This window comes from Hypanus sabinus, chromosome 25 (assembly GCF_030144855.1).
Source record: "Hypanus sabinus isolate sHypSab1 chromosome 25, sHypSab1.hap1, whole genome shotgun sequence".
In the NCBI taxonomy this organism is placed as follows: domain Eukaryota; kingdom Metazoa; phylum Chordata; class Chondrichthyes; order Myliobatiformes; family Dasyatidae; genus Hypanus; species Hypanus sabinus.
This window is the reverse complement of record NC_082730.1, coordinates 13,805,206-13,829,236: the sequence shown is the minus strand read 5'-3', so window position 1 is coordinate 13,829,236 and position 24,031 is coordinate 13,805,206. Positions and strand designations below refer to the sequence as shown.

The following is a 24,031-nucleotide window of genomic DNA, read 5'->3' as shown; positions in this document are numbered from 1 at the left end:
GGTACTAGAGTTTGGTCGCAAGACGAGAATGGTAGCTGTGAAGGGAATAAGGGACAGAAATGGTGCCCTTACTTAAGGTCATGATGGATTGTGAGCTGGTATCTGGACCAGTTGAAATAGGGGTGCGATCAGAATTCCCGAGAACTGACGCGGACGTCCTTCTCGGTAATGATTTAGCAGGTGGTAAGGTTTGGTCGGAAAATGATGCCGACACGCCGGCCGGTGAGTGCTGTGGCCCCGCCCCTAGATTCCAAGATCTATCCCGCACGCGTGGTCACTCGCAGCATATCGAGAGAGGCAGCTGAGAACGAGAGCAGTTTAAATCTGGCCAGTTTTGATTTGGCCAAGACTTTTCTACCAACCCTGTACCACGAGGGTTTAGAGGGTGGTAAGACGAAGAGTAGTAAAGTGAAAGAAGTAAGGGAGCAGAGGTAGATCTGCCCTTAGCGAGGAGAAAGGTCCTAGAGGCAGAAAATAAAGATGAGGAACCGATAGAGCGGTTAAGAGATCCAGGGTTGGACAGGGATGATCTGTCTGCTTTGGCAGAACTGTTTGAAGAAGTTGAAAATGCTAGAGGTGTTCCAGATAATGAAATGAGGGCAGTCCTAGATGAAAAGAGTGCTCTTGCCTTGAAGAAGTCTGCTGGGTTGGCAGATGAGGTTGTTTCAGCCCGCGGGGTTGAGTTTACTCCGGAAGGGAGTTGCCCAGAGAGTACCTGGGAGGATCGGGTGAACTTAGAATTTGAAAAGGGTATGGGTATTGAAAGCCTGAAAGAGGCCAATGTCCCATTTGAGTGTGTCCAAGATGGGGATGCACGTGGTACTGAACCTAGTAATGGAGCTCAGAAAAAGTCTGAGGTGTTTGATTCAGTGGAACGAGATGGCCATCCTTATGGGTCAGATAGACTTGGTTCAGTGAAGAAAGGGTTAACTTTGGTAATAGTGGGAAGTGAGAGTTCCCAGGTGTTTGTGTTCGGAGGAGTGTTAAAATTTAATGCGGAGTTCAAAAATGGGGTGATAAATATTATCATTAAAGTAAATGGGAAATCTGTAGTTCCCAAATCGAATGAAGAAATTTTAAACCCTGCAGATTGCTTACCGATTAAGCTGGGAGATGACGGGGGCCCCCACGCTATTGTTATTCCAGAGTGTGGTGTGAAAAGGCAGAATTTGAAAAGCTGCTTGAGCAAAGAGGTCGAACTGAAAACACGTAGCCTGAAGGGTCCTGACAAGAGGGCTAGCCACCTGTGTAAAATTAAAGAGTTGGGTGGAAATTCAGAAGATGGTCTAAGTTTGGGACATGGTGTTGATAAAATAATTCCTATGGAAAAGGTGGGCGAGGGTTTATCTCGCCACATTAGCCAAGCTCCCCACATGGGAACTCACCGGAAAAGAGGCGACGGTTAATGGGGACGCCATTTTTAAATAGCTAAGCCGGTTGTTCGGGATTTCGACAAAGACTGTGAATAATAAAGACAACCCCCTGGAAGCCGGCCTGTTCAGTTTGAAAATGACCGTAAGATTAGTATTTACATAAACTTTTGTAGATGCATGTAAGCTAAGATCACACCTCCTTAGTTTTGTTGCTGAAGGAAAGAAATAAAAACAGGTGGTTATTAAATTGAAGTCTGATGCTACAAGACTTTAGTACTGTACAAGATGTTAAGATATTAAAGAAAGTGACACTGTAATCGTTAACTGTTTAGATACTGAATTGAATGTAGAACTGTATTACTCTAGAAAAAAAAATTTTGGTGTTGTGTTAGATTCTAACACCCTGTAAGACTCTGTATAACTTCGTTTATTTCCCGATGGTAAAAAAAACGCATTAAAGAAAGGGTGGGTTACGTCCGTAGCCCCCTCCTTTATGAGAATCGCAAGATCACTGTTGGGTTGGGTCAAGGGGCCCAGGAAATGAGAGAAGAGACATGCAGAATGTCTCGTTTCCCCAGCGATGTAAAGCTACGGGACATGGCCATTGTCTCCGGAAGGCGAAGTTGTGGATTAAGGGCTATGCTACGTGAACGCCCTCAGGCAAAGTGGATCGGTTGAGGGAGGGATTGCACACCCCCAACCTGATTGACACCTACGACCCTGCGAGTCAGGGTAAAAGAGGATCTGTAGGAACAGCCCCTCAGACACACCAGAAGAAACATTAAGCGACCACGTAACAGCAGGAAGTCATCTGAAGGAGGCCACGTGCATTCAGTTCCATTGCTGGAACTGGTGGCTGAAACCACAGAAAACGGCTTTTAGCTAACAAAGGGGAAACCCACTCCCCTGACTCAATGGATTGACATCCTAAAAGACCTGGCCAAGTTTAAACTGCCTCGCTATTAAACCCAAAAACGCTGCAGCTTGAACGAACTAACAGTGACTGTTATATTTCCATCAGACAATACATTATCCCCTAGACAACAATAGAGCTATTTCTTATTGGTTATTATTATACCCGCACTTTAGATTTAGTATTAACGACGTATATTATCTGTATGTTTGCATTAATCTTATTTTTGTGCCCCTTTATCAATAAGTACTTTTAAAAACAGTACCATCAGACTGCAACGGACCTCTCTATCTTTGCTGGTAAGTGACCCAGTTACTGGGTTTGTAACACACATGACACATGATATCACCACAGGTATTTCCATACAAACAGCGATCCAAAAAAGTCCTCAGTGGTGGAGCTGGCAGAAGATTGGCATGTGGCCAAGTGGCCTTGGGTTAGCGATCTGAAGGTCATTAGTTCGAACCTCAGCCGAGGCAGCGTGTGTGTGTCCTTGAGCAGGGCACTGAACCACACTCTGCTCCTGCACGTTTACAGCCCAGTGGCGGCGGTTGGGGCAGTATGGACAAGACAAGATGATGATGCATCACAACGGAACTGAAGGTGGAGGAAGGCTACAGCAGAGAAGTTCCAGAGTTGTCCTGCACTCCATGCCACTGGACCCTGACTGTGATCGGTCAAGGACCTTGTGGTGCTGCCCATTAGTCGGCCTCCACACATTAAACAAAGGAACACACAGGCATTTCTCCATAAAGGGAATGAGGAGAGCATCATAATCAACTGGAGTGATAGCAGTATCTTTGTCACAGTCATCATTAACTCCCCAGTCAGGCTGTTATTAGTAGTTTTGCTGACAGTAACTATCCCTCACTATTCAATGAGATAATGAAAGTTCAATTCGATTCTTCTGTTCAGTTCAGCCGAGAGCGCCTCAGATTCTAAGGCTTCCGATTTCATCCTCTGGCTCACGATGGTTTCACAACTGAACTTCCTGCTGCCTCCTTCTTCCTCATTCAACTTCCACATCCTATTTGTCTCAGTCATTCATTTAGTTCTTAGAGCAAAGAGCTGAGCGACAGACAAGTGCTGCCCGGTTGGTCACTGTCAACAGAACAATGTGGATTCTGATTCTTCTCATCTGTTCCCTGCCCGGTGAGTGACCGCCAGCGCGGGACGTTACAGAGACTGGTAAATGCAGGAAATACTCAGCAGGTCAGGCTGTACCCATGGAAATGAAACAGTGAAAGTTGCAGACCCAAGACTTTAAGACACTGTTCCACTTCTCAGAGATTCAGCCTGACATTTGCAGTATTCCAAGCATGTTCTGTTTCTGTCTCAGATTTCCAACATCTGCCGTTTACTTGTTCATTCGAATGATCAGTGTTAATTTGGGTCCAGTGCACCGTTTCTGTAGCAGAGATGGTAAAGTTTATGTGCTGATATATAAAGATGGAAAATACTCCATAAATATATTCGATAGAATTGGGGTGAGGAACCATTGACACAAAGCTGGAAGATTTGTATGGGTCCAGCAGCATCTATAGAGGCAAAAGGTGTTCCAGTTGGAGACCCTGTATCAGGTCTGGGGGGGTGTGGGTGGGGGGGGGGAAGAAAGAAACAAATCCCAGCCTGCAGTTGTGAGTGTGCAGGGAGGAGAGAAGGGAGCTGAGGACACATCTTGATCTCCGGCACCAGTGTTTTGAATAATCTTGGCAGAAAGTGTTCCTGCCCAGGGAACATTAATTTGTAAAGGTTTGCAGATGTAAGTGCAAAGGCTCCCTTTCCATCCATGAAACATCATTTTCATGCTGCCTTGTACTCACTAAAATCAGCATAGGAATTATGCGTGATAAGTAAGATGTCTCCGATAGACATCTGTTTCTGTTATTGAAATGTCTTGCACTTCAGTTCTGTGTGGGTTGAGTCAGAATCCATTTTCTTCTCATTCTCTGCCTCGAACTGTGAACATTTGTTTTACTCATCAGCATGCAGTATTATTGGAAATAACTTGGAAAACGTTTAGCACACTTGCAGAAGAGACGAGATGGAACAAGAGATCTCTCATCACTGCCTTCCCATGTGGACTGAACACAGGGGTCCAACAGAACATTGTGACAAGCAGGATAGTCTGGATGACCTGATTAATTTGGCTATTTGAGTTGATGACCCGGTAACCGAGTTTCCCGCCTCAAAGTTCTGATGTTCTGTATTTGAATCATACCGCACTTTCATGCTGTTGTCTGTGTCTTACTCGGTTTTCCAGATCAAGGTGCAATAAATCCAATTGGAAATGCAACCTGCGGCCCATCAATAGCTCAGATGAAACCACTGGTGGTTTGTGAAGTTATCGGGTACCTGAAAAAAACTGTTGATGCTGGTGTGTGTTCAACTTTTATATCCCCTGCTTGACAGTCTGAACAGCTCTCTCAGCCATACCGTTTGATGATGGGTGACAGGGGGGCTAATGTTGCAATCAAATTCCATTGTCCTGTAAAAAATAGTTTGAATTTCTCACTTGTGAACATGGGATCATTATCATAGCCCACAGTATCGAGGATTATATGTGTACCTAACAGTAGCATAAAATGTTTATCATCGTGCCTGATCAAAGTCATCACCACTTTGGCATCATCCCATTTAGAATGTGCATCGAAGACTACCAATGGCATCTGACAGTCCAGTGGACCTGCACAGTCTACGTTTGAACATGTTCAGGGTTTGATGGGTCTTGCTTGAGAAAGTGGAGTATTCAGATGCTGGAGATGAGCAATATTCATTGTACATTTAGATATTCCTTTCAGCTGTGATGTTGGCATCCAGTTTTCCACTTGTGAGTTTTAGTAAATGGCACTGTTTGGCCTCATGTTTGTTGTTTTCTTTTCCCTTAAAATTCTGTTTGCGTTAAAGTCTGTGAACTACTGACCTGCTTCAGGGTCTCTCTCTCCCTCGGCACCTCGGCTATATCCAAACATCATGACAGCAATGTCATGGTCCGATCCGTGAAATCCACATTCCGATCCAGATACCGTATTCCAGGTTTTCTAGGTTTCCCCAGTTTCTATTGAGGCAGCTGATTCTCGTATGGGCTGGCTTCATAAATAGCTTCAGGATTCAGCCTCTGGCTGCTGGATTGTTCCTGTCCAAAACCCCTGGTCTGTATCCCTTCCCTTCACCTTGAACCTCGCCTTGCCTGAATACTTGCCTTCACTGCTGTCAAGTTCAACCACCGGAGCAAGATAAGGAACTGGCTTTGTGTCCTTGCCTTCACTAGATAGGTCTGGCTGTCTGCCACTATATTGCGTTGGGAACCTTCTTGTCCTATTCTGCATTTCTGTGTGATCAGTCCTAGCTCTACGTCCTGTACCCAAGAAACGGTCCTGGCCCTATGTTCTGTAACCAAGGAGGGTTCCTGGCACTGTGCTCTGTGTAATGAGTTCCAGCCCTACGTCCTGTTTCCAAGGCGGGGTTGTGGCTCTGTGTTCCAAGTTCCTGTCTCTCCCTTGACAAAGGCTCTGTGTTTCTGTCTCTTCCTCGACCAAGTCAAGGCTTCGGGGCCTCGTCCAGTCCTAGCCATGTACAAGAACCTTGTCCTGTCCAAGCAATGGCTTTGTGTTCTTGTCTTGTCCATGTGCCTTGCCTAGCCCAGGAGTACCTTTCCCAGCCCAGTGTTGGGGTTCCCTTGTCCTGTGTAGGAGTCTCACATTCAGTCCTATTGCTGCATCTCATCCTGTAGCTACGTCTTGCCCTTGCCTAGTTCTGGAGTCCGAGCCTGAGTAAAGACCTAGTTTCTGGGTCCTTGCCTTGTCTCTGGCTCGGGGTCCAAGCCCAGGCTCCTAGTACCCAGTTCCATGTCCTGGTTCTGCTATCTTAGTCAAGTCCTAGCCCAAGCCCAGAATCCTTGTCTCGTCCAAGGTCTGTGTCATGTCCAGCATCCTCTCTTCCCCATTTTTCTTGTTTCCTTAATACACCTAGTCCTCTCCCTAGTTTTTCAGTGTCTGTGTCTTGCTTTTGGGTCCACTTCCAATGTCCCCCTTATGACAAGCAAGTCTCAAACCACCAAAGCTAGACCCAGCAGAGAGTGAAAACCTCTCATCTTGGCCCTGAGCTTCATTGGTCAGGCAGGGGACAAGCTACAGGCGATTGACTCTGTTCTGTGTGAAGCTACTGAAGCAACATACTCTCCTCCTCAACCTCCCCCTCCCCCTCCCCCTCCGTGATATCTGAATTCAGACACACCCAAGCCAGTGTTTGTCTGACTGGTGTCAGTGGTTGCATAATCAGGATTTATGATATGCTCCAGCTGCTGATATGACCATCTACCACCTGCTCCCATGGCTTCATGTGACTCTGACTGAGGGTTGCTAAGCAGATGTAACATCTTGCCCAAGGGTGACCTTCACAGGGTATCAGAGGTAAGGGGCATCTTACACTTCCTTTGGTGGAGAGGAATCCCCACCCCACCATCAGGGTATTAATGGATAAGCAAACACAAGGATATTGAGGAATGTGAGGATCATGGGGACCTTATTGAGTATGATCACTGATCATTGAGTCTGACTGGAGATGTAGATAAGGTGATTAGAAAGGCAGACATAACAGTTTCCTTTATTTGCAGATTCCAAAGATATAGAGACAGTGTGGTTCTGCCCATGGCTTGAACACTGTAGTCATTTGTGGTCACCACATTACCAGAGAGACAAGAAAGTACTGGGGAGACTGCTGCCTGGGACTGAGTGATTCACTCGTTGGATGGGCTGGGGTTAATTTGTCTGAAACTCAAGAGGCAAAGAGGAGACTTAATTGAATTGTGAAAAATTATAAAGGGCACCAAAAGTATGAACAAAAATAATTTTGATCACTTAGATGAGGTGCTAAAAATAGGGGTCTTGGGTTAAAAGTTAACTGTTGTTAGGATTAGAGGGGGAATGAGGAGAACACTTTTCTCCCAGGTAGGAGTAGTAACTCGACTCAAGTGTGTCTATTCCTGGGTCCTCAGGTGGCTGTAGTATCCACATCATCACAATTCTGACCCCTACACTGCATGCTGTGTCAATCTGGCATATTGTGGTGGATTTCCTTTATGGAGGACGCCTGTGCAGGATCTTGTTTAATGTAGGGAGACTGTTGTGTGGGCAGCCACAACTTGGTCCTTGACAGAGCTGGGTTTGGGCCCAATAGCATTGAATGCAAGATGACTGGGGGACCTTTCACTTCTTCAGCCTTCTTCTGCCTTCTCTGCCTTTGTGATGTCATCGTCTTCCATTAGTTAAACCTTTGAGGTCTTACTTGGATCGCTTGTTGTCTGGAGCCCCCCCCCCCCATTGATCTTTCCACCAATGGAGACCTGACCAGGAGCTACACTCTGGACAACATCACTCACAAGTCTCTCCACCATGACAAGGTGACAATCCACGGAGAAGTGAGGATGTGGTGCAGTCCTGAAGGATTTGTAGAAGCAGAAACCCTCAGCACAACAACAGAGCCTGGAAGGTGTATTTGAAGAGGCATCACCAGCCAGGTAGAGGACCCAAGGAAGACCAGAACAGTTAGAGCTTTTTCGACCAGTACCGAATGAAGGGCTGAACAGCCTCCTGTGTCAGAAATTCTCTGATCCTGAATTCAAACAACATCTAAAGTTCTAACCAGGTAAACAATGATAATGTGGATTTATAAACCCCAGAGAATTTATAGATGCCGGAAATCCAGAACAATACACAAAAGTGCTGAAGGAATTCAGCCAGTCACACAGTATCTATGGAAATGAAAAACAGTTAAGGTTTCAGGCAGAGACACTTTTTCAGAACTGGATAATCATGAAGTATTGTGATATATTGTGGAAAACTTCCTCTAACTCAGCACTTCTTCTATTCCCCAATATGGCCTCTTACCTCTTCTCGGCTGCTTATCATCTCCCCCTGGGTTCTCTCCCACTCCCACTTTCTCCTATGGGTCCACTCTCTTCTCCAATCAGATTCTCTCCTCTTCAGTCTTTTGTCTTTCCTACCCATCTGGTTTCACGATCACCTTCGAGATGTCCTTCTTTCCCTCCCCACCCCAACATTTTTTTCTGGTGTCTTTCCCCCTTCCTGCCCAGTCCTGAAGAAACACCTTGGCCCAAAAATTCGACTGTTTTTTCATTTCCATAGCTTCTCTCACCTGCTGGAGATCATAGCAGCAGTGATAGGGAACTCTATAGTTAGGGGGTCAGACAGGCGATTATCTGGACGCAGAAAAGACACAGGGATGGTAGTTTGCCTCCTAGGTGCCAGGGTCTGAGATGTTTCTGATCGTGTCCACCATATCCTGAAGTGGGAATGTGAATAGTCAGAGGCTGAGGGATTGGAGCAGGGAGCAGGGATCATTGGGATCTTCTCTGAGGCAGGCGTGACCTGTACAAAAAGGACGAGTTGCACTTGAATCCGAAGGGAAACAATATCCTGGCAGGGATGTTTCCTACGGCAATTGGTGAGAGTTTAAATAAGAATTGCTGGGTGTTGGGAACCAAACTGAAGAGACGGAGGAAGGAACAGTTGGCTCACAAATTGAGAAAGCTTGTAGACAGTGTGAGAGGGAGGATAGGCAGGAGATGGAGAAGGGATGCCTTCAGTTCAATGGTATGAAATGTGACTATTTTAATGCAAAAAGCATCATGAACCAAGCAGATGAGCTTACAGCATGGATCACTCCTTGGAGCTATGACGTTGTGGCCATTACAGAGACTTGGATGGCTCAGGGGCAGGAATGGCTACATAGAGTGCCAGGCTTTAGATGTTTCAGAATGAAAGGAAGGGAGGAAAAAGAGGTGAGGGCATGGTACGGCTGATCAGAGATAGTGTCATTGCTGCAGAAAAGGAGGGAGTCATAGAGGTATGGTCTACTGAGTCTCTTTGGGTGGAAGTTTGAAACAGGAAGGGGTTAATAACTCTACCGGGTTTTTTTTTTATATAGACTATCCAATAGTATCAGGGACATCGAGGAGCAGATAAGAAGACAGATTCTGGAAAGGTGTAATAAAAAGAGGGTTGTCATGGTGGGAGATTTTAATTTCCCAAATATTGATCGGCATCTCCCTAGAGCAAGGGGATTAGATGTGGTGAGGTTTGTTAGGTGTGTTCAGGAATGTTTCCTAATACAATATGTAGATATGCCTACAGGAGGAGGGGCTGTACTTGATCTGTTATTGGGAAAAGAACCTGGTAAAGTGTCAGGTCTCTCAGTGGCAGAGAATTTTGGAGATAGTGATCATAATTCTGTCTCCTTTACAATAGAATTGGATTGGAGAGAGATAGGAACAGACAAGTTTGGAAAGCATTTAATTGGAATAAGGGGAAATGTGAAGCAATCAGGAAGGAACATGGAAGCATAAATTGGGAACAGATGTTCTTAGGAAATGTACAGAAGAAATGTGGCAAATGTTCAGGGGATATTTGTGTGACTTTCTGCATTGTATTTTCCAATGAGACAGGGAAAAGTTAGTAGGGTACAGGAACTGTGGTGTACAAAGGATGTTGAAAATCTAGTCAAGAAGAAAAGAAAAACTTTGGAAAGGTTCAAAAATTTAGGTAATGATAGAGATCCAGAAAATTATAAGACTAGCAGGAAGGAGCTTAAGGATGAAATTAGGAGAGCCAGAAGGTGCCAAGAGAAGGCCTTGGCAAGCAAGATTAAAGAAAACCCCACAGCATTTTACAAGTATGTGAAAAGCAAGAGGAAAGGACGTGAGAGAACAGGACCAATCAGGTGTGACAGTGGAAGTGTGTATGGAACTGGAGGAGATAGCAGAGGTACTGTAGCTCCCTTCATGTAGCAGCTCCGAGGCTGATTATACACCTTGGCTTCCAGTTACATGTCAACTCTGGAAAAGTAGCAACTTCTATTTGCAGATTCACACCCCACTGACCATTGCAAGCTGCATCAAACTGCAAACACTCATTTTGTCCATTACACATCTTTTAATTCCATTGTTCATTCTTTTTTAAGACCTTTGAATATTGACTGGAAATGTACTCGATTTCAATATTTTTTTAATGTTCTGTTGATCAAATTATTGCATCATTCTCAGAAAAGAAACTTAAATTTATTATTAAAGTACACACTGCATTTGTCACCACATACTATCCTTACATTCATTTACTTTTGGTCATTCACAGTAACTACAAAGAAACACAATAGAATCAAAGAAAAACTACCCATGAACAAAGACAGACAAACAACAAATGTGTAAGAGACAAACAATTGTGCAAATACCAAAAGAAAAGCAAAATAATAATAATAACAAGTAAATAAGTACTAAATAATATTTGAGAACATGAGCTGTAGCATCCTTAAAAGTGAAATCATAGGTTGTGAAATCAGTTCAGTGATCGCTGAAATTATCCACTCTGGTTCAGAAGCCTGATGGTTAGGGGGTAATATCTGTTCCTGAACCTGATGGGGTGGGACATGAGGCTCTTGTACCTGCTTCCTGATGGCAACAGCAAGATGAGATCAAGGCCTGGATGATGGATACTGCTTTTAGTTCAGCAATGTGCTCAGCAATGAAGAGGGGTTTACCAGTTATGGATTGGGCTGTACACACTATCATTTGTGGTTTTTCTGTTCAAGGGATTTATGTTTTCATACCATGCAATGATGCTGTCAATAAGAGTACTCTTCACTGTGCATTTATAGGACTTTGTCAGAAAGTGGGTTGGGCAATATGTGCCTGGTGGTGGGATCCCATTGGAGATGGCAGAAGTTACGAAGGATTATTTGCTGGATGTAGAGATGCAAGGCTTACCAACCACCAGCTTCCATGTCCAGCACATAATTTTCTGTAACAACTGCCATCTCCAGTGGGGTCTCACCACCAAGCACATCTTTCCCTCTCCCCCACTTTCTGCTTTGCACAACAATCACTCCCTACGCAACTCCCATGTCCATCCATCCCTCTCCATTTATCTCCCTCCTGGCACTTATTCTTGCAAGAAGGACAAATGCCTCACCTGCCCCTGCAGTTCATCCTTCACTACCATTCAGGACCCTGGACACTCCTTCCAGGTGAAGCAACACTTTACCTGTGAATCCGGTGCTCCTGATGCAGCCTCCTGTATATTGGTGTGATCTGATATAGGTTGGGAGTACATACAAGTATTTTTACACACTTTGAAATCAAACTGGATTTCTACATACTAAAGTAACAACATCTGTTGCAGCACCTTCTAACTGCACATGCAAGTCGTTGACAGGTACGTAATATAAAATTTCAATTGTACCCAGAAGGCACATTTTAGGAGATTATGAGGGTTTTCTTTATGCAGTTTTTAAATTTGTCTGGAAGTGGGAGGAAGTCAGGACATTGGCCTAAAAAGAACCTATCAACCCCATCTGAATCCTGAAGTTCCCTGGAATTGGAGACACAGACACTTCCAAAAAGAAACAGCTGGGATTTGTCGAAATTTCAAAAGCCGACATATTCTGAAGCAACTGAAAGGTCAACACTGTTGCTCTCTCTCAGTACTGCAGTGGAAAGTCAGCCCTGGGTTTCTGCTCAGGACTCTGGAGTGGGAAGTGAACCCACAATGTACTGACACAGGGGAGAGAGCACTGACACAGTAACGGCACTGACTGCACTTCAGACCAAAATCATTGGCTGTGGTGTCATGGACCACATGTTGGATGTAACCTGATCCTGTTTCCACAAACATGTTCAAAAATATTTGTTTGACTTGTGTTGTTCTTTTCCCCTCAAATCTGAAAATGCCTTCCTCAGTTTCAGATGCATTGTGGGCAGAGAAATCTGAAAGAGGAGTTGTGGGAGGAGCGATCACAATCAATTGTCACTATAAAGCAAAGTACTGTTCAGACACAAAGTATTGGTGTCATGGATGGACTATCCACCGTTCAGTTTTAGTGGAAACAAAAGGGCAACACGGATGGAGTGGACGAGTGTCAATCACAGATAAACAGAACCAGAGCAAGAGAAAATTTACTGTTACTATGGAGGATCTTCACTCCGGAGATACAGGATGGTACAGCTGTGGAATTACAACACCAGGGACCGATCCGATGTTTAATGTTCATCTACAAGTATCTGATGGTAGGTTTCTCAGGGATTGACTTTGTACCTTTCATAAAGTAAGTGTCCAGACTCTGTCCATCCCTCACTATCTCTGCATTCATATCAGTGCCAAATGTTCCCTTCTATACAGTAGGTCATTGAACCCAGTCAAAAATTAATTATCTCCTGAAAGCCACCAAACAGATATCTCACATTACTGTGGAATTATGACCAGTTATTAATAGGAGAATTAATTTACATCTACAAGTATATGTCTCATGATCTTTGTCCCCACACTGTCCATCCCTCACTATCTCTGTATTAACATCAATGCCGCATGTTTCCCTCACTAAACCCAGTCACAATATCATTTTCTTCTGAAAGACAGCAAACACTACTACTACTACTTTACTTCTACTTTACTTTATTGTCACCAAACAATTGATACAAGAGCGTATAATCACAGTGATATTTGATTCTGCACTTTGTGCTCCCTGAAGTACGAATCCAAGTAAATATATAAAAATTTAAATTATGAATCATAATTAGAAAATAGAAAAGGGAAACTAAGGTAGTTCAAGTCAGGTCCAGATATTTGGAAGGTACAGCCCAGATCCAGGTCAGGATCTGTTCAGCAGTCTTATCACAGTTGGAAAGAAGCTGTTCCCAAATCTGGCCATACGAATCTTCAAGCTCCTGAACCTTGTCCCAGAGGGAAGAGGGTCTAAAAATGTCGGGAGTCAGCTGGAGACGCTCATGGAGTGAGTGCCGTTTTGGATTCGCTCCATAACCTTTACTTTTTTTAACCTTTGATCACCCTTATTCAGCTTATTTTTACCTATACTGAAAGTTTCTTTATTCTTTTTTTTTTTGGATTTACTGCCAAGAGTTTGTTGTGAACTTTTGAAGGTATGCAAACAGAAATGTCTCTCAGGTCTAAGGGACGGGATCCCGGACGTAATCCGAACGGTAACGGAAAAAAGCAGGCTCCGACACAACAAACACAATTAACTTTTGAATTGTTTATGGAGGTTTTGGATAAAAAATTTGCTGAACTACAACAATTTTTTAAAGAAGATATAAAGGCTTTTCAAGAGTACATGGCTAAGACGGATTTAGTAATTAAACAGCAACAAGCTCTTATTGCGTTCTCTGCAAGAAGAAGCTCGGAAGCGAGATTTGACTATTGGAAAACTGCAACAGGATTTAATTTCGACCATTAAGCTGATGGAAGCCCTTAAAGCCAAGAGTGACGATTTTGAGAATCGGTCCAGAAGACAGAACTTACGTATACTTGGTCTTCCAGACGGCATAGAAAAAGATGACCCTTCGAAATATTTTGCTCAACTTTTAAAAGAAGCGTTTCCGACGATTTTCCCGAATAACCCCCCTTTATTGGATCGGGCACATAGAATTCTGCGTCGATCACCGAGTGCTACAGACAAACCTTCGGTGGTAATTGTCCGGTTCCATTATGTACATGACAAAGAACAAGTTATAAGAGCAGCTCGTCGGGTAGGAATGATTAAAATCAAAGATTTTTGCTTCCGCCTGATCGAAGATTTTAGTTCAGTTCTTTTAAAAAGAAGGCTTCTTTTTAAACCGTTGATGGCTGAATGTTATGAGAAAAATCTGAAACCTGCGCTTCTATACCCTGCGAAGCTTCAAATTTCTCCGTCGAATGCTCCTCGACAAGTTTTCCTTTCAACTTCAGAAGCGAGAAAATATCTGGAGGAGAACTTCCCTACTGCTACAGACACCAGTCTTTAATAAATGAATGATTCTCATCGTGTAAGATGGTTCTCGATCTCTTAAACCAGAATTATAATCTGGTTATTGGTGTAGGTTCATCCTACACTTTATACTCAAGTTAAAGTGTGTTTGCGTCATGTTAATTGTTTTGCCTTATACACTTTAATCATTTAACTACATACTTGTCTATTAACTTTGTTCTTTCGAAGGTATATTTTTAATTCTTTGAAGGTAAATTTTTCCTTGATTAAGATGGTCGTTTTTTGGAAAAGATTTTTGGTTTTGCTTAAGATGGCATTATGTTTATATTTTTCGCGTTTCTTCCGTACAATGCATCGCTTATCTTAGCTTAAATATTTTTTGTTTTGTCTGGGCCTGAGCCCGAGTTATAATTGTTTTTTAGTGATTATATTTTTATTCTTTTTACAACTAACTATACTTAGAAATATGGTTTTTATTATAGCGATTTTATTTTTAAAGTTGGGGTGATTCTTTTATATATATCCTTTTTATATGGAGTGTTCTTCAGCTGACATGGGGGTAGGATTAGTCTTACTTTTTCTCTTTTTAAGTCATATTTTGGCTTTTTCTCTTTTTCTCGGGGGGTGGGTGGATGGTCTGTTTTCTAATTCTATTTTTTTTTGTACCAGTTTGTGTTAGTTTTTTTATTCGGGCTGTTTTTGAACTTCAAATATGTCTGTGTTGTCGTCACTTCCGGGACTTCTCACTACTTTTGTTCCTCTTCCGGGTGCATGAGTTTATAAGTTGGTTAACCCTTTCTATACCAAAGGGTTGATTATAGAATTATGGCTCAGACCATTAATTTTGTGACTTGGAATACAATTAAACGGATGTCCTCTTAGTCCATTACTATTTAACATTGCCTTAGAACCTTTGGCAATTGCCATCAGACAATCACAGGATATTTTGGGTATTAATCGTGGGACAGATATTCATAAGTTATCTTTGTATGCAGATGATTTATTACTATTCATTTCTAACCCGGAGAAATCCATTCCAGCAGTTTTATCATTATTGGCTCAATTTAGTGAGTTTTCTGGGTATAAGTTAAATCTTAATAAAAGTGAATTGTTTCCATTGAATAAACGGGTCCCAATTTATGGAAATTTACCCTTTAAATTAGTTAATGACTCTTTTACTTATTTAGGGATCAAAATCACAAAAAAAACCATAAAGATTTATTTAGATTTAATTTTTTACCCTTAATTGATCAGATTAAAGGTTTGTTTACTAAGTGGTCACCTTTGTCTCTATCCCTAATAGGTAGGATTAATGCTATTAAGATGGTTATTTTACCTAAGTTTTTATATATTTTTCAAGCGATACCAATTTTTATCCCGAAATCTTTTTTTACTAATGTTGACTCTAAAATTTCTTCATATATATGGCAGTATAAAAATCCCAGGTTAGGTAAAACATATTTACAGAAGACAAAAAAGGAAGGCGGGTTAGCATTACCTAATTTCAGATTTTACTATTGGGCAGTTAATATTAGATATTTGTTATGTTGGTTGAAAGATTGGGGTGGATCTTTTGGCCCTTGTTGGGTGAGTTTAGAAACTAAATCGGTATCAGCTTATGCTTTGGGTTCTATTTTAGGGACTTCTCTCCCTTTTGCTCTTTCTAAATTGCCGAAACGAATTGACAACCCGATAGTTAAACATACATTGCGTATATGGTTTCAATTTCGGAGATTTTTTGGGTTGACTCAATTCGTTTTAAATACTCCTATTGTATCTAATTGTTTTTTTCACCCTTCCATTATAGATCAAGCTTATTCAGCTTGGAAAACTAAGGGATTACTAAGATTTTCTGATTTATTTTTAGATAATTGTTTCATGTCTTTTGAACAATTATCCAACAAATATAACTTGCCGAGATTTCATTTTTTTAGATATTTACAGATTAGACATTTTTTAAGTTCTGTACTCTCTACGTTTCCAAATTTTGTGCCTTCAGATACTTTGGAGAGTTTATTTGAATTAGACCCTTTTCAAAAAGGGCTTATTTCAAAACTTTATAATATAATTATGAAGATACGTTCAGAGCCTCTTTATAAGACTAAACAGGATTGGGAAAGAGAGCTTAGTTTTAGTATTTCTAGTGAGAATTGGGATAGAATTCTTCAATTAGTTAATACATCATCGTTATGTGCCAAACATTCACTAATACAATTTAAGGTCGTACATAGGGCCCATATGTCCAAGGATAAATTAGCTCATTTTTACTCTCATATAAGTCCTATTTGTGATAGATGTCATTCTGAAATTGCGTCTTTAACTCACATGTTTTGGTCGTGTTCATTTTTGGAGAAATATTGGAAAGATATTTTTGATATTATTTCTGCGGTTTTGAATATTGATTTACAACCTCATCCTATTACCACAGTTTTTGGTTTACCAATGTTAGATTCACTGCATTTATCTTCTTCAGCCCGTCGAATGATTGCATTTCTAACTCTGATGGCTAGAAGATCTATATTGTTGAATTGGAAAGAAATTGATCCTCCCACTGTATTTAATTGGTTCTCTCAAACTATGTTATGTTTAAATTTAGAAAAAATTAGAAGTGGTACTTTTGAGACTTCTATTAAATTTGAAAAGTTATGGAGACCATTTATTCAACATTTTCATATGATGTAATATTACCCTGTGCCAAGTTCATTTGATTTCCCAGCTTTCAGCTTATGTATTTTGAGAGGACCGGAAGTGACGGCATTGATGAATACTTATTTTTGTGAGATATTATAAACAGCCCGCTTTTTTTTTCCTTCTCTTTTGTTTTTTTTTCTTTTATATTACTTATTAGTTATAGTTATTAGATTAGATTAGCTAGTTCTGCATTATATAATTTTTTTTGTTTTTTTTCTTTCTTTTTTCTGTTTTTTTTATATTATACATTATGAAATATTTAGATTTACTATGTCCATACATATATCTTATGGCTTATGTCTTGGTAAACTCATTTATATTGTAACTATTATGTATGTTTTTTTTTCATATGTAATGGAATGTGTATGTTGGTAATTTCTTTATCAATATATCATCTGTATTCTGTCCATATTACTAATATTAATAAAAAGATTTAGAAAGAAAGAAAGAAAAAATGTGTTGGCTGGGTGGGTCGTGTCCTTGATTATCCCGGCAGCTCTGCTCCGACAGTGTGCATTGTAAAGTGAGTCCAACGATGGAAGATTGGTTTGTATGATGTGCTGGGCTATGCTCACGATCTTCTGCTGCTTCTTCTGGACTTGGACAGGACAACTTCCATACCAGGCTGTGATGCACCCTACAAGAATGCTTTTACAGTGCATCTATAAAATTTAGTGAGGGTTTTAGGAGACAGGCCAAATTTCCTCAGCTTTCTCATGAAGTAAAGGCGCTGGTGGGCCTTCTTGGCAGTGGAGTCTGCTTGGTTAGACCAAGTCAGGTCATTTGTGATACATTTGTCATTTTTGTCACATGTGACAAATATCTCACATTACTGTCTTAAAACAAGCAGAGGCCGCTTTATTTAGTACCTCATGCATTACTGCTCACTGGATTTTTTTAAATGTTGTTCACCCCATTCTCTTTAAACTCTAGAGACCTTTGTTGGTGAAAATCCCAGAAGATCAATAGTTTCTGAGATTATCTAACAACAGCATCTGGCCCCAACAATTATTTCATGGTCAAAGTCACTTAGATCACCTTCCTTCCTCATTCTCATGTCTGGTATAAACAAAGACAGAACCTCTTGTCTATGTCTGCATCCTTATATGAACTATATTGCTGCCACATGATTGACTAATTAGATACTTGCATTAATGAGCAGGTGAACAGGTGTATCTAATAAAGTGGCAGAAGAGTGTTTGATTTTCAGATGTTCTTTCAGTGTCTGAATGTTTAATTGTTTCCCACAGAACCCGTGTCTGTTCCTGTGTTTTGATACCTGTCACCAGCAAATGTCTCACGTCTCGGGGGCTCAGTGTCAGTTTCCTGTGAGTCCTTCCAGGGATCCCTTCCCATTCACTACACATGGCATGAACAAACCTCATCTGGGTATCGAAAGATCTCAGAGAGCAAAGAACTGGCTCTGCATTGTCAATCATTCAACCACCAGCACCATCAATATTACTGCAGAGCCTCGAATCAGCTTGGAGCAAGATCCAGTGGAATAGTTAAAGTGACAGTCTTCAAGAACAGAGAGATCTGCAGTTATGTGACAGAAATCAATGGCACCAGTAAGTTCTAATTTCAAGGGTGGAAACATTTAAATATTTATTTTTGTAACTCTGTTACTGCTGCTCTCATACTTCTCCTGAGGGTAAGGAATTTCTTTAAATTTGCAGAAGCTACACATTGCAGCCTCCATGGGGTAGAAATGAAGTGTAATGAACAGTTAAGTCTGTCACTTTGTCAATGAAGATGTGAAGCATCTCAAACATAGTTGGAATTGTACATCCAAATTGACAGCATTCCCTTCATACTTCTGGCTTCTGCTTTGAAAAGGCTGGTGTAGGTGTTTAGTTGTGAGACAGTGACACCCATAAAAGCAAAAGGAAGGACAGGTCTGCAGGTAGATAGTTACCAGGACCAGATGGACTGCACCCCACCGTTCTGAAAGACTTTGTGGAGGCATTAGTGGTGAACATTTAATAAGAACTAGATTCTGGAATGTTCCGGAGGACTGGAGATTTGAAGGTGTCATTCCACTCTTTAAGCAGGAAGGGAGGCAAAAAAAAGGAAATTATAGACCAGTTAGCATGACATCAGTGGTTGGGAAGATGTTGGAGTCTATTATTAAGAACAAGCTTTTTCTTTGCAAACATCCATGAAAACAGAGGGGTGGCTCAAAGAATGAATGACAGTTAAACATTAGAACCCCAAAGTCACCCCCCAGCTCGGCCCTCCTACACACAAGCAGTGGCAAGGCAATGACCCCCTCCCCCACACAAGCAAAAACAGCACCAGCACCCTCCACCGGGCACTCGGGCTCACAGCAAAGTATCAATAAAGACACAGACTTGCAGAACCGCAAAGACTACTTGTTCACCCAGTTATTCAATTTACTACAGGGTCTCTCTCTCTCTCCCTAATAAGCAAAAGGAGGTGTCCCCGTATCTCAGTGAGAGGGGACACACAACAAACAACTCGTTGATTTACAATGTTAAATGGCTGTTGCGTCACTATTTCTGAGCTCTGCGCCCAGAGAGTCGGCCCCGGGGCTCAGGTCTCAGGACACACAGCCAGCAGCTAACCTGCTGCTCCTGATGTTCCGTGTTCTCCAGTGAAGCCTCAGTCGGGGGCACCGGCCTAGAAACAGCCTGTCACCAGAGTCACGAAAATCCAGCACCCTGAATGCACACTCGTCTTCCAGGCCGCGTCCTCGGGGTATCAAGGCCGGCCGAGAGGCCCTGATAGCGGGTCGCATTCCCACAGATATCCGAAGTCACAGTCTTCAAAAGAACCTTGATAAGAAATTAAAACATATATCACATATATCAAAAACAGAAATAGAGCCATTTCTGAAGGTGCAAGCAAACTGGTAATGTTACAGCTATATAGGACCGTGTTCAGACCCTACTTGGAGTACTATTCAAAGGCAACACGAGTGAATCTGCAGATGCTAAAATAAATAAAAACATAAAATGCTGGCAGAACTGGTTTCGGCCCGAAACGTCATCACTACCTCCTCCCATAGATGCTGTCTGGCCTGCTGAGTTCTGCCAGCATTTTGTGCTTTTACTTGGGGTACTATGCTCATTTCTGGTCAGCTCACTACAGGAAAGGTATGAGAAACTATAGAAAGGGTGCAGAGAAGATTTACAAGGATATTGCCTGGATTGGGGAGCATGCCTTATGAGAATAGGCTGAGTGAACTCGGTCTTTTCTCCTTGGAGCAACAGAGGATGAGAGGTGACCTGAAAGTTGTATAAGATGAGAGGCATTGATCGTGTGGATAGACAGAGGCTCTTTCCCAGGGCTGAAATGATTATCATGAGAGGGCACAGAGTATGGAATTACTTATCACAGACAGCTTTTGTGGCCAAATCATTGGGTATATTGAAAATGGAGCACAATAGTTTCATGTTTAGTAAAGGCATCAGAGGTTACAGGGAGAAATCAGGAGAATGGGATTGAGTGGGATAATAACTCAGCCATGATGGAATATTGGGGCAGATTCTACGAGAAAAATGGTTTAATTCTGCTCCTGTGTCTTATGGTCATCACTAGCTTTAGAATTTCTTGAACAGTCGAAGTAAATTATTGACCACTGAAACTGAGTTTCAGACAACTGATTGAAATACCTCACTCACTTTGAGATATGGGAAGGGAATTTGAGTCTATGTACAGATATGAACAAGTCTGCTGCATTTCCTGGATGTGAACAGGATAATAAGCTTTCAAAATTCATGCAGAACTGTGTGGGAATGTCAGTCCTATGTGAAGGATTGGCAAGTCTTCAGCTTGCTGCTCCACGAGGTTAACCTGTCTCTGTGCTGAACTGAGCCAGTGGCCTGTACAGTAATTAACGGCTCCTTCACTGGCTGCAGTGATGATTGGCTGTATGGCTGTGGACTCACATTTGTGAATTTCAGTTCAAAATCTACTTACTCACCTTTATTTTTTGCATGGTTTATTTCTTTACTACACATTGTGCATTTGACTTTTTTAATGGATTCTATAGTTTTGTTTTGTTTTGCGGCTGCTTGTAAAGAGAAAATATGAATGCTGTATATAGTATTCATACTTTGACATTAAATGTACTTTGAATTTTGAAATTGAGCAGCAATATAATTGGCTGTCATCCAATAAGTTGTCACACCAATGCGATAAAATAGAATTCTGATTTTAACATTTCAAAAGTATGTTACAATTTAGAGATGATGCAGCAGAGTCATAGAGATATTGGTTGAGGAAACAGGTGCTTCGGACCAAATCGTCCATGCTGACCCCAGGGTCTTCCTGAGCTTCTCCCATTTCCTCACAATTGATTGGTATCCTTCTAAAGCTTTCCTGTCCATGAACTTGTCCAAATCTATTTGAAACGTTGTATGTGTTCCCACCTCCAGCACTTCCTTTTGCAGCTTTTTCCATGTACACACTGCTCTGTGTGGAAAACTCCGCCCCTCCAAGACTTTCCCCTCTCACCTTAACCCAAGGCTCTTTAGTTTACAACTCCCCTAACCTGGGATAAAGACCGTGATTATCTGCCATACCTTTGCCCTTCTTAATTTGTAAGCCCTTATCAGGTCACCCCTCATCTGTGTTCACTTCAGGGAAAACTGCCCCAGCCTATCGATAACCCAAACCCTCCAGTCCCAGTAGCATCTTTGTGAATGTTTTCTATACCTTCTCTAATTGAATCACACCCTTCCTCTGGAACTGCAAAGAGCAGACAAGTTGAGATCTTGTCAACATCCTTTCTAGTTGTACCATGTCATTCCAACTGTACTTAATGCCCCATCCAAAGAAGGCAAGTTGGCCATACTCCTTGTTCAACACTTTGTCCACCTGTGTTGTCACTTTCAGGGCCCAATGTATTTGCACGCCTCGTTCCCTACAGTGTAAGTTGCGTCCTTATTTAATTTCCCAAAATGCCTGAGTTCAATTCCATCACCTGTTCCATTGGTCACGTTCCCAGTTCAAAGTAAATCTATTACCAAACTATGTATACCATAAACCATCTAGAGGTTCATCTTTTTCCAGAAACCCACAAAACAAGGTAACACAATGGAATCCACGACAAACCACACACAACAAAGACTGACAAACATCTAATGTGCAAATGAGGATGAATGGTGCAAATAATAAAAATATGTAAACAATTAATACATGGAACATGAGATGCAGAGTCCCTGAAAGTGAGTCAAGAGCTGCGGAGTCAGTTCAGCACTGAGATGAGTGAAGCCAATCCAGGAACCCGATAGCTGCAGATCACCAAGTGCTGACAAACCTGGTGGTGTGGGCCCCAGGACTCTGGCACCTCCCACCTGATGGTAGTAACGACAAGAGAGGGAGACGGGTCAAATGCAGGCAGATGGAACAGGCCCAGCTGGGGATCATTGCTAGCACAGAGTAATGGAGCTAAACACTGGATCATTTTCAAGGTCCCTTTGTAAACTTTGACAACTCTTTCCACTGTCTACCGCACAACAGTGTCATCCACACCTTAATAATCATGTTACCTACATTATCATTACAAACTATTCACATCGATGACAAATAACAGTGGTTTACAAATAACAGCACTGATCCCAATGGCACACCACCGGTGATAAAGACTGATGTTGTCAGAAAACCAAATCCTCACTATCACAATCTGACTGCTTCCATCATCAAAAAACTCAGTCATATTTTTGGAGAGAAGATTTCCCATGCACAAAATCATGTTGACTATTCCAGATCACACCTTACCTTTTCAAATTCAGGTAGATCCTGTCTCACACAATCTGCTCCAGTAAGTCACCCACCACTGACCTTGGGCTCACCTGTCTGGAATGGGACTGGATCAGTAATCTATTGACTCAGAAATGTGGAAACACACTGAGACATTAATGGACAGTGACAATGATGACTCCAATCAAATAAAAATCATTACTTGTGAAAAGCTGTGAGCACGTGATGAGGGATGATGCTGTTGTCTTCTCAGTCTATGTGGAATTCAATTATACCAATTGATAGTGTCGCAGATTCCTCAGAACACAGCGACAGCTTTAAATAAAACATCTTGAATTTTATTCTGTTCTTTATATTGGGTTTTTATTGTCCTTCATCAGATTCAGAGGAACAATGATTTTGTTCTCCTTTACACTTGTGTACAGGAAATAAGATTAAACAACCTTGAATCTGCTTGTGTAAATTTTATTTTATCTGTCTATTTTCTGAAGAATTTCTCTCTCTGTTTCAGGTGCTTTATGGGCAGAAGATAAAGTAAGAGGAGTTGTGGGAAGAGCGGTCACAATCAATTGTCACTATGTACCAATGTACCGTTCACACACAAAGTACTGGTACCCAATGTGGGATCGCCAATCGTCATTGTCAGTGAATGCAAATGGGACAAATGAGCTTCATGGAAGAATGACAATCAGAGATAACACATCCCTGGGAATATTTACAGTTACTATGGAGAATCTTGTCTCTCAAGATGGAGGAGCTTACAGATGTGGAATTACAACATCTGGCAATGATCCAAACTTTGACATTGTTGTAGACGTTTCTAACAGTAGGTTTCTCGTATATTGTATTGATGTCTCCACTGAAATGTCTGATTCATGTTTTCCCTGCTCGGAGTGAGGGCAACACGGATATCCGGAGGCTCCACAGTGGGGCAGAGTCCTGTGGGTTGTGGGCTAGGAATGGGGAATCCCCTCTCATGATGATCTCATTCAGTGTGGGGTCTGATCCACTGACGGGACACCGATTTCCAGTAGCAGGCTCAACACGTTTTCCTGTCTCTGATCTGTATGAAATTTCACCCTGTCAGAATTTGCATTCAGACTTAAACTAATAATCTGATGTTAATAGGTCGAAGAGAAACAAGTGTTTCTCATGGTGTAAATACCTGGCAATTCATAAAAAGGGAATCAGTTCCTGAGCTAAACAGACTTCATTCAGTTCTCCCACAGCAGGCTTTTCCACTACCCATCCCTGCTTCATGGATCAGTCACTCCCCCCTCTACCACAGGCTGACTCTCTTTGTCTCTGTCAATGTGCTCCAGGAATCCACTCCCCAGCACCCACTGACCATCTACTTCCCAGCAGCCAGCCTCTACACCAGCCCAGTCTTGGTGAGAAATAGAGCAATGGAATTAGAGAAAACGTGGGACACAGTACAGAACAAGAATAGATTCTTTGGTTCACTGACCATGATTCTGTTGTATTGCATTCGTCCATATCCCTTCAATCCCTCACTTTTCATGTCCTCATACAAAAGCCTCTTAAATATTGT

General features: G+C 41.9%; 1 protein-coding gene across 1 annotated transcript; it reads left to right on the top strand.

Moving 5' to 3' along the window:
• The first annotated feature begins 201 nt into the window (after window positions 1-201).
• On the top strand, window positions 202-23,017 carry LOC132380887 (CMRF35-like molecule 2). The gene is given in 6 exon segments (XM_059949804.1): window positions 202-222; window positions 3,339-3,438; window positions 12,038-12,364; window positions 18,000-18,320; window positions 21,613-21,647; window positions 22,991-23,017. Coding segments are annotated over 6 exon segments (831 nt in total).
• The last annotated feature ends 1,014 nt before the right edge of the window (window positions 23,018-24,031 follow it).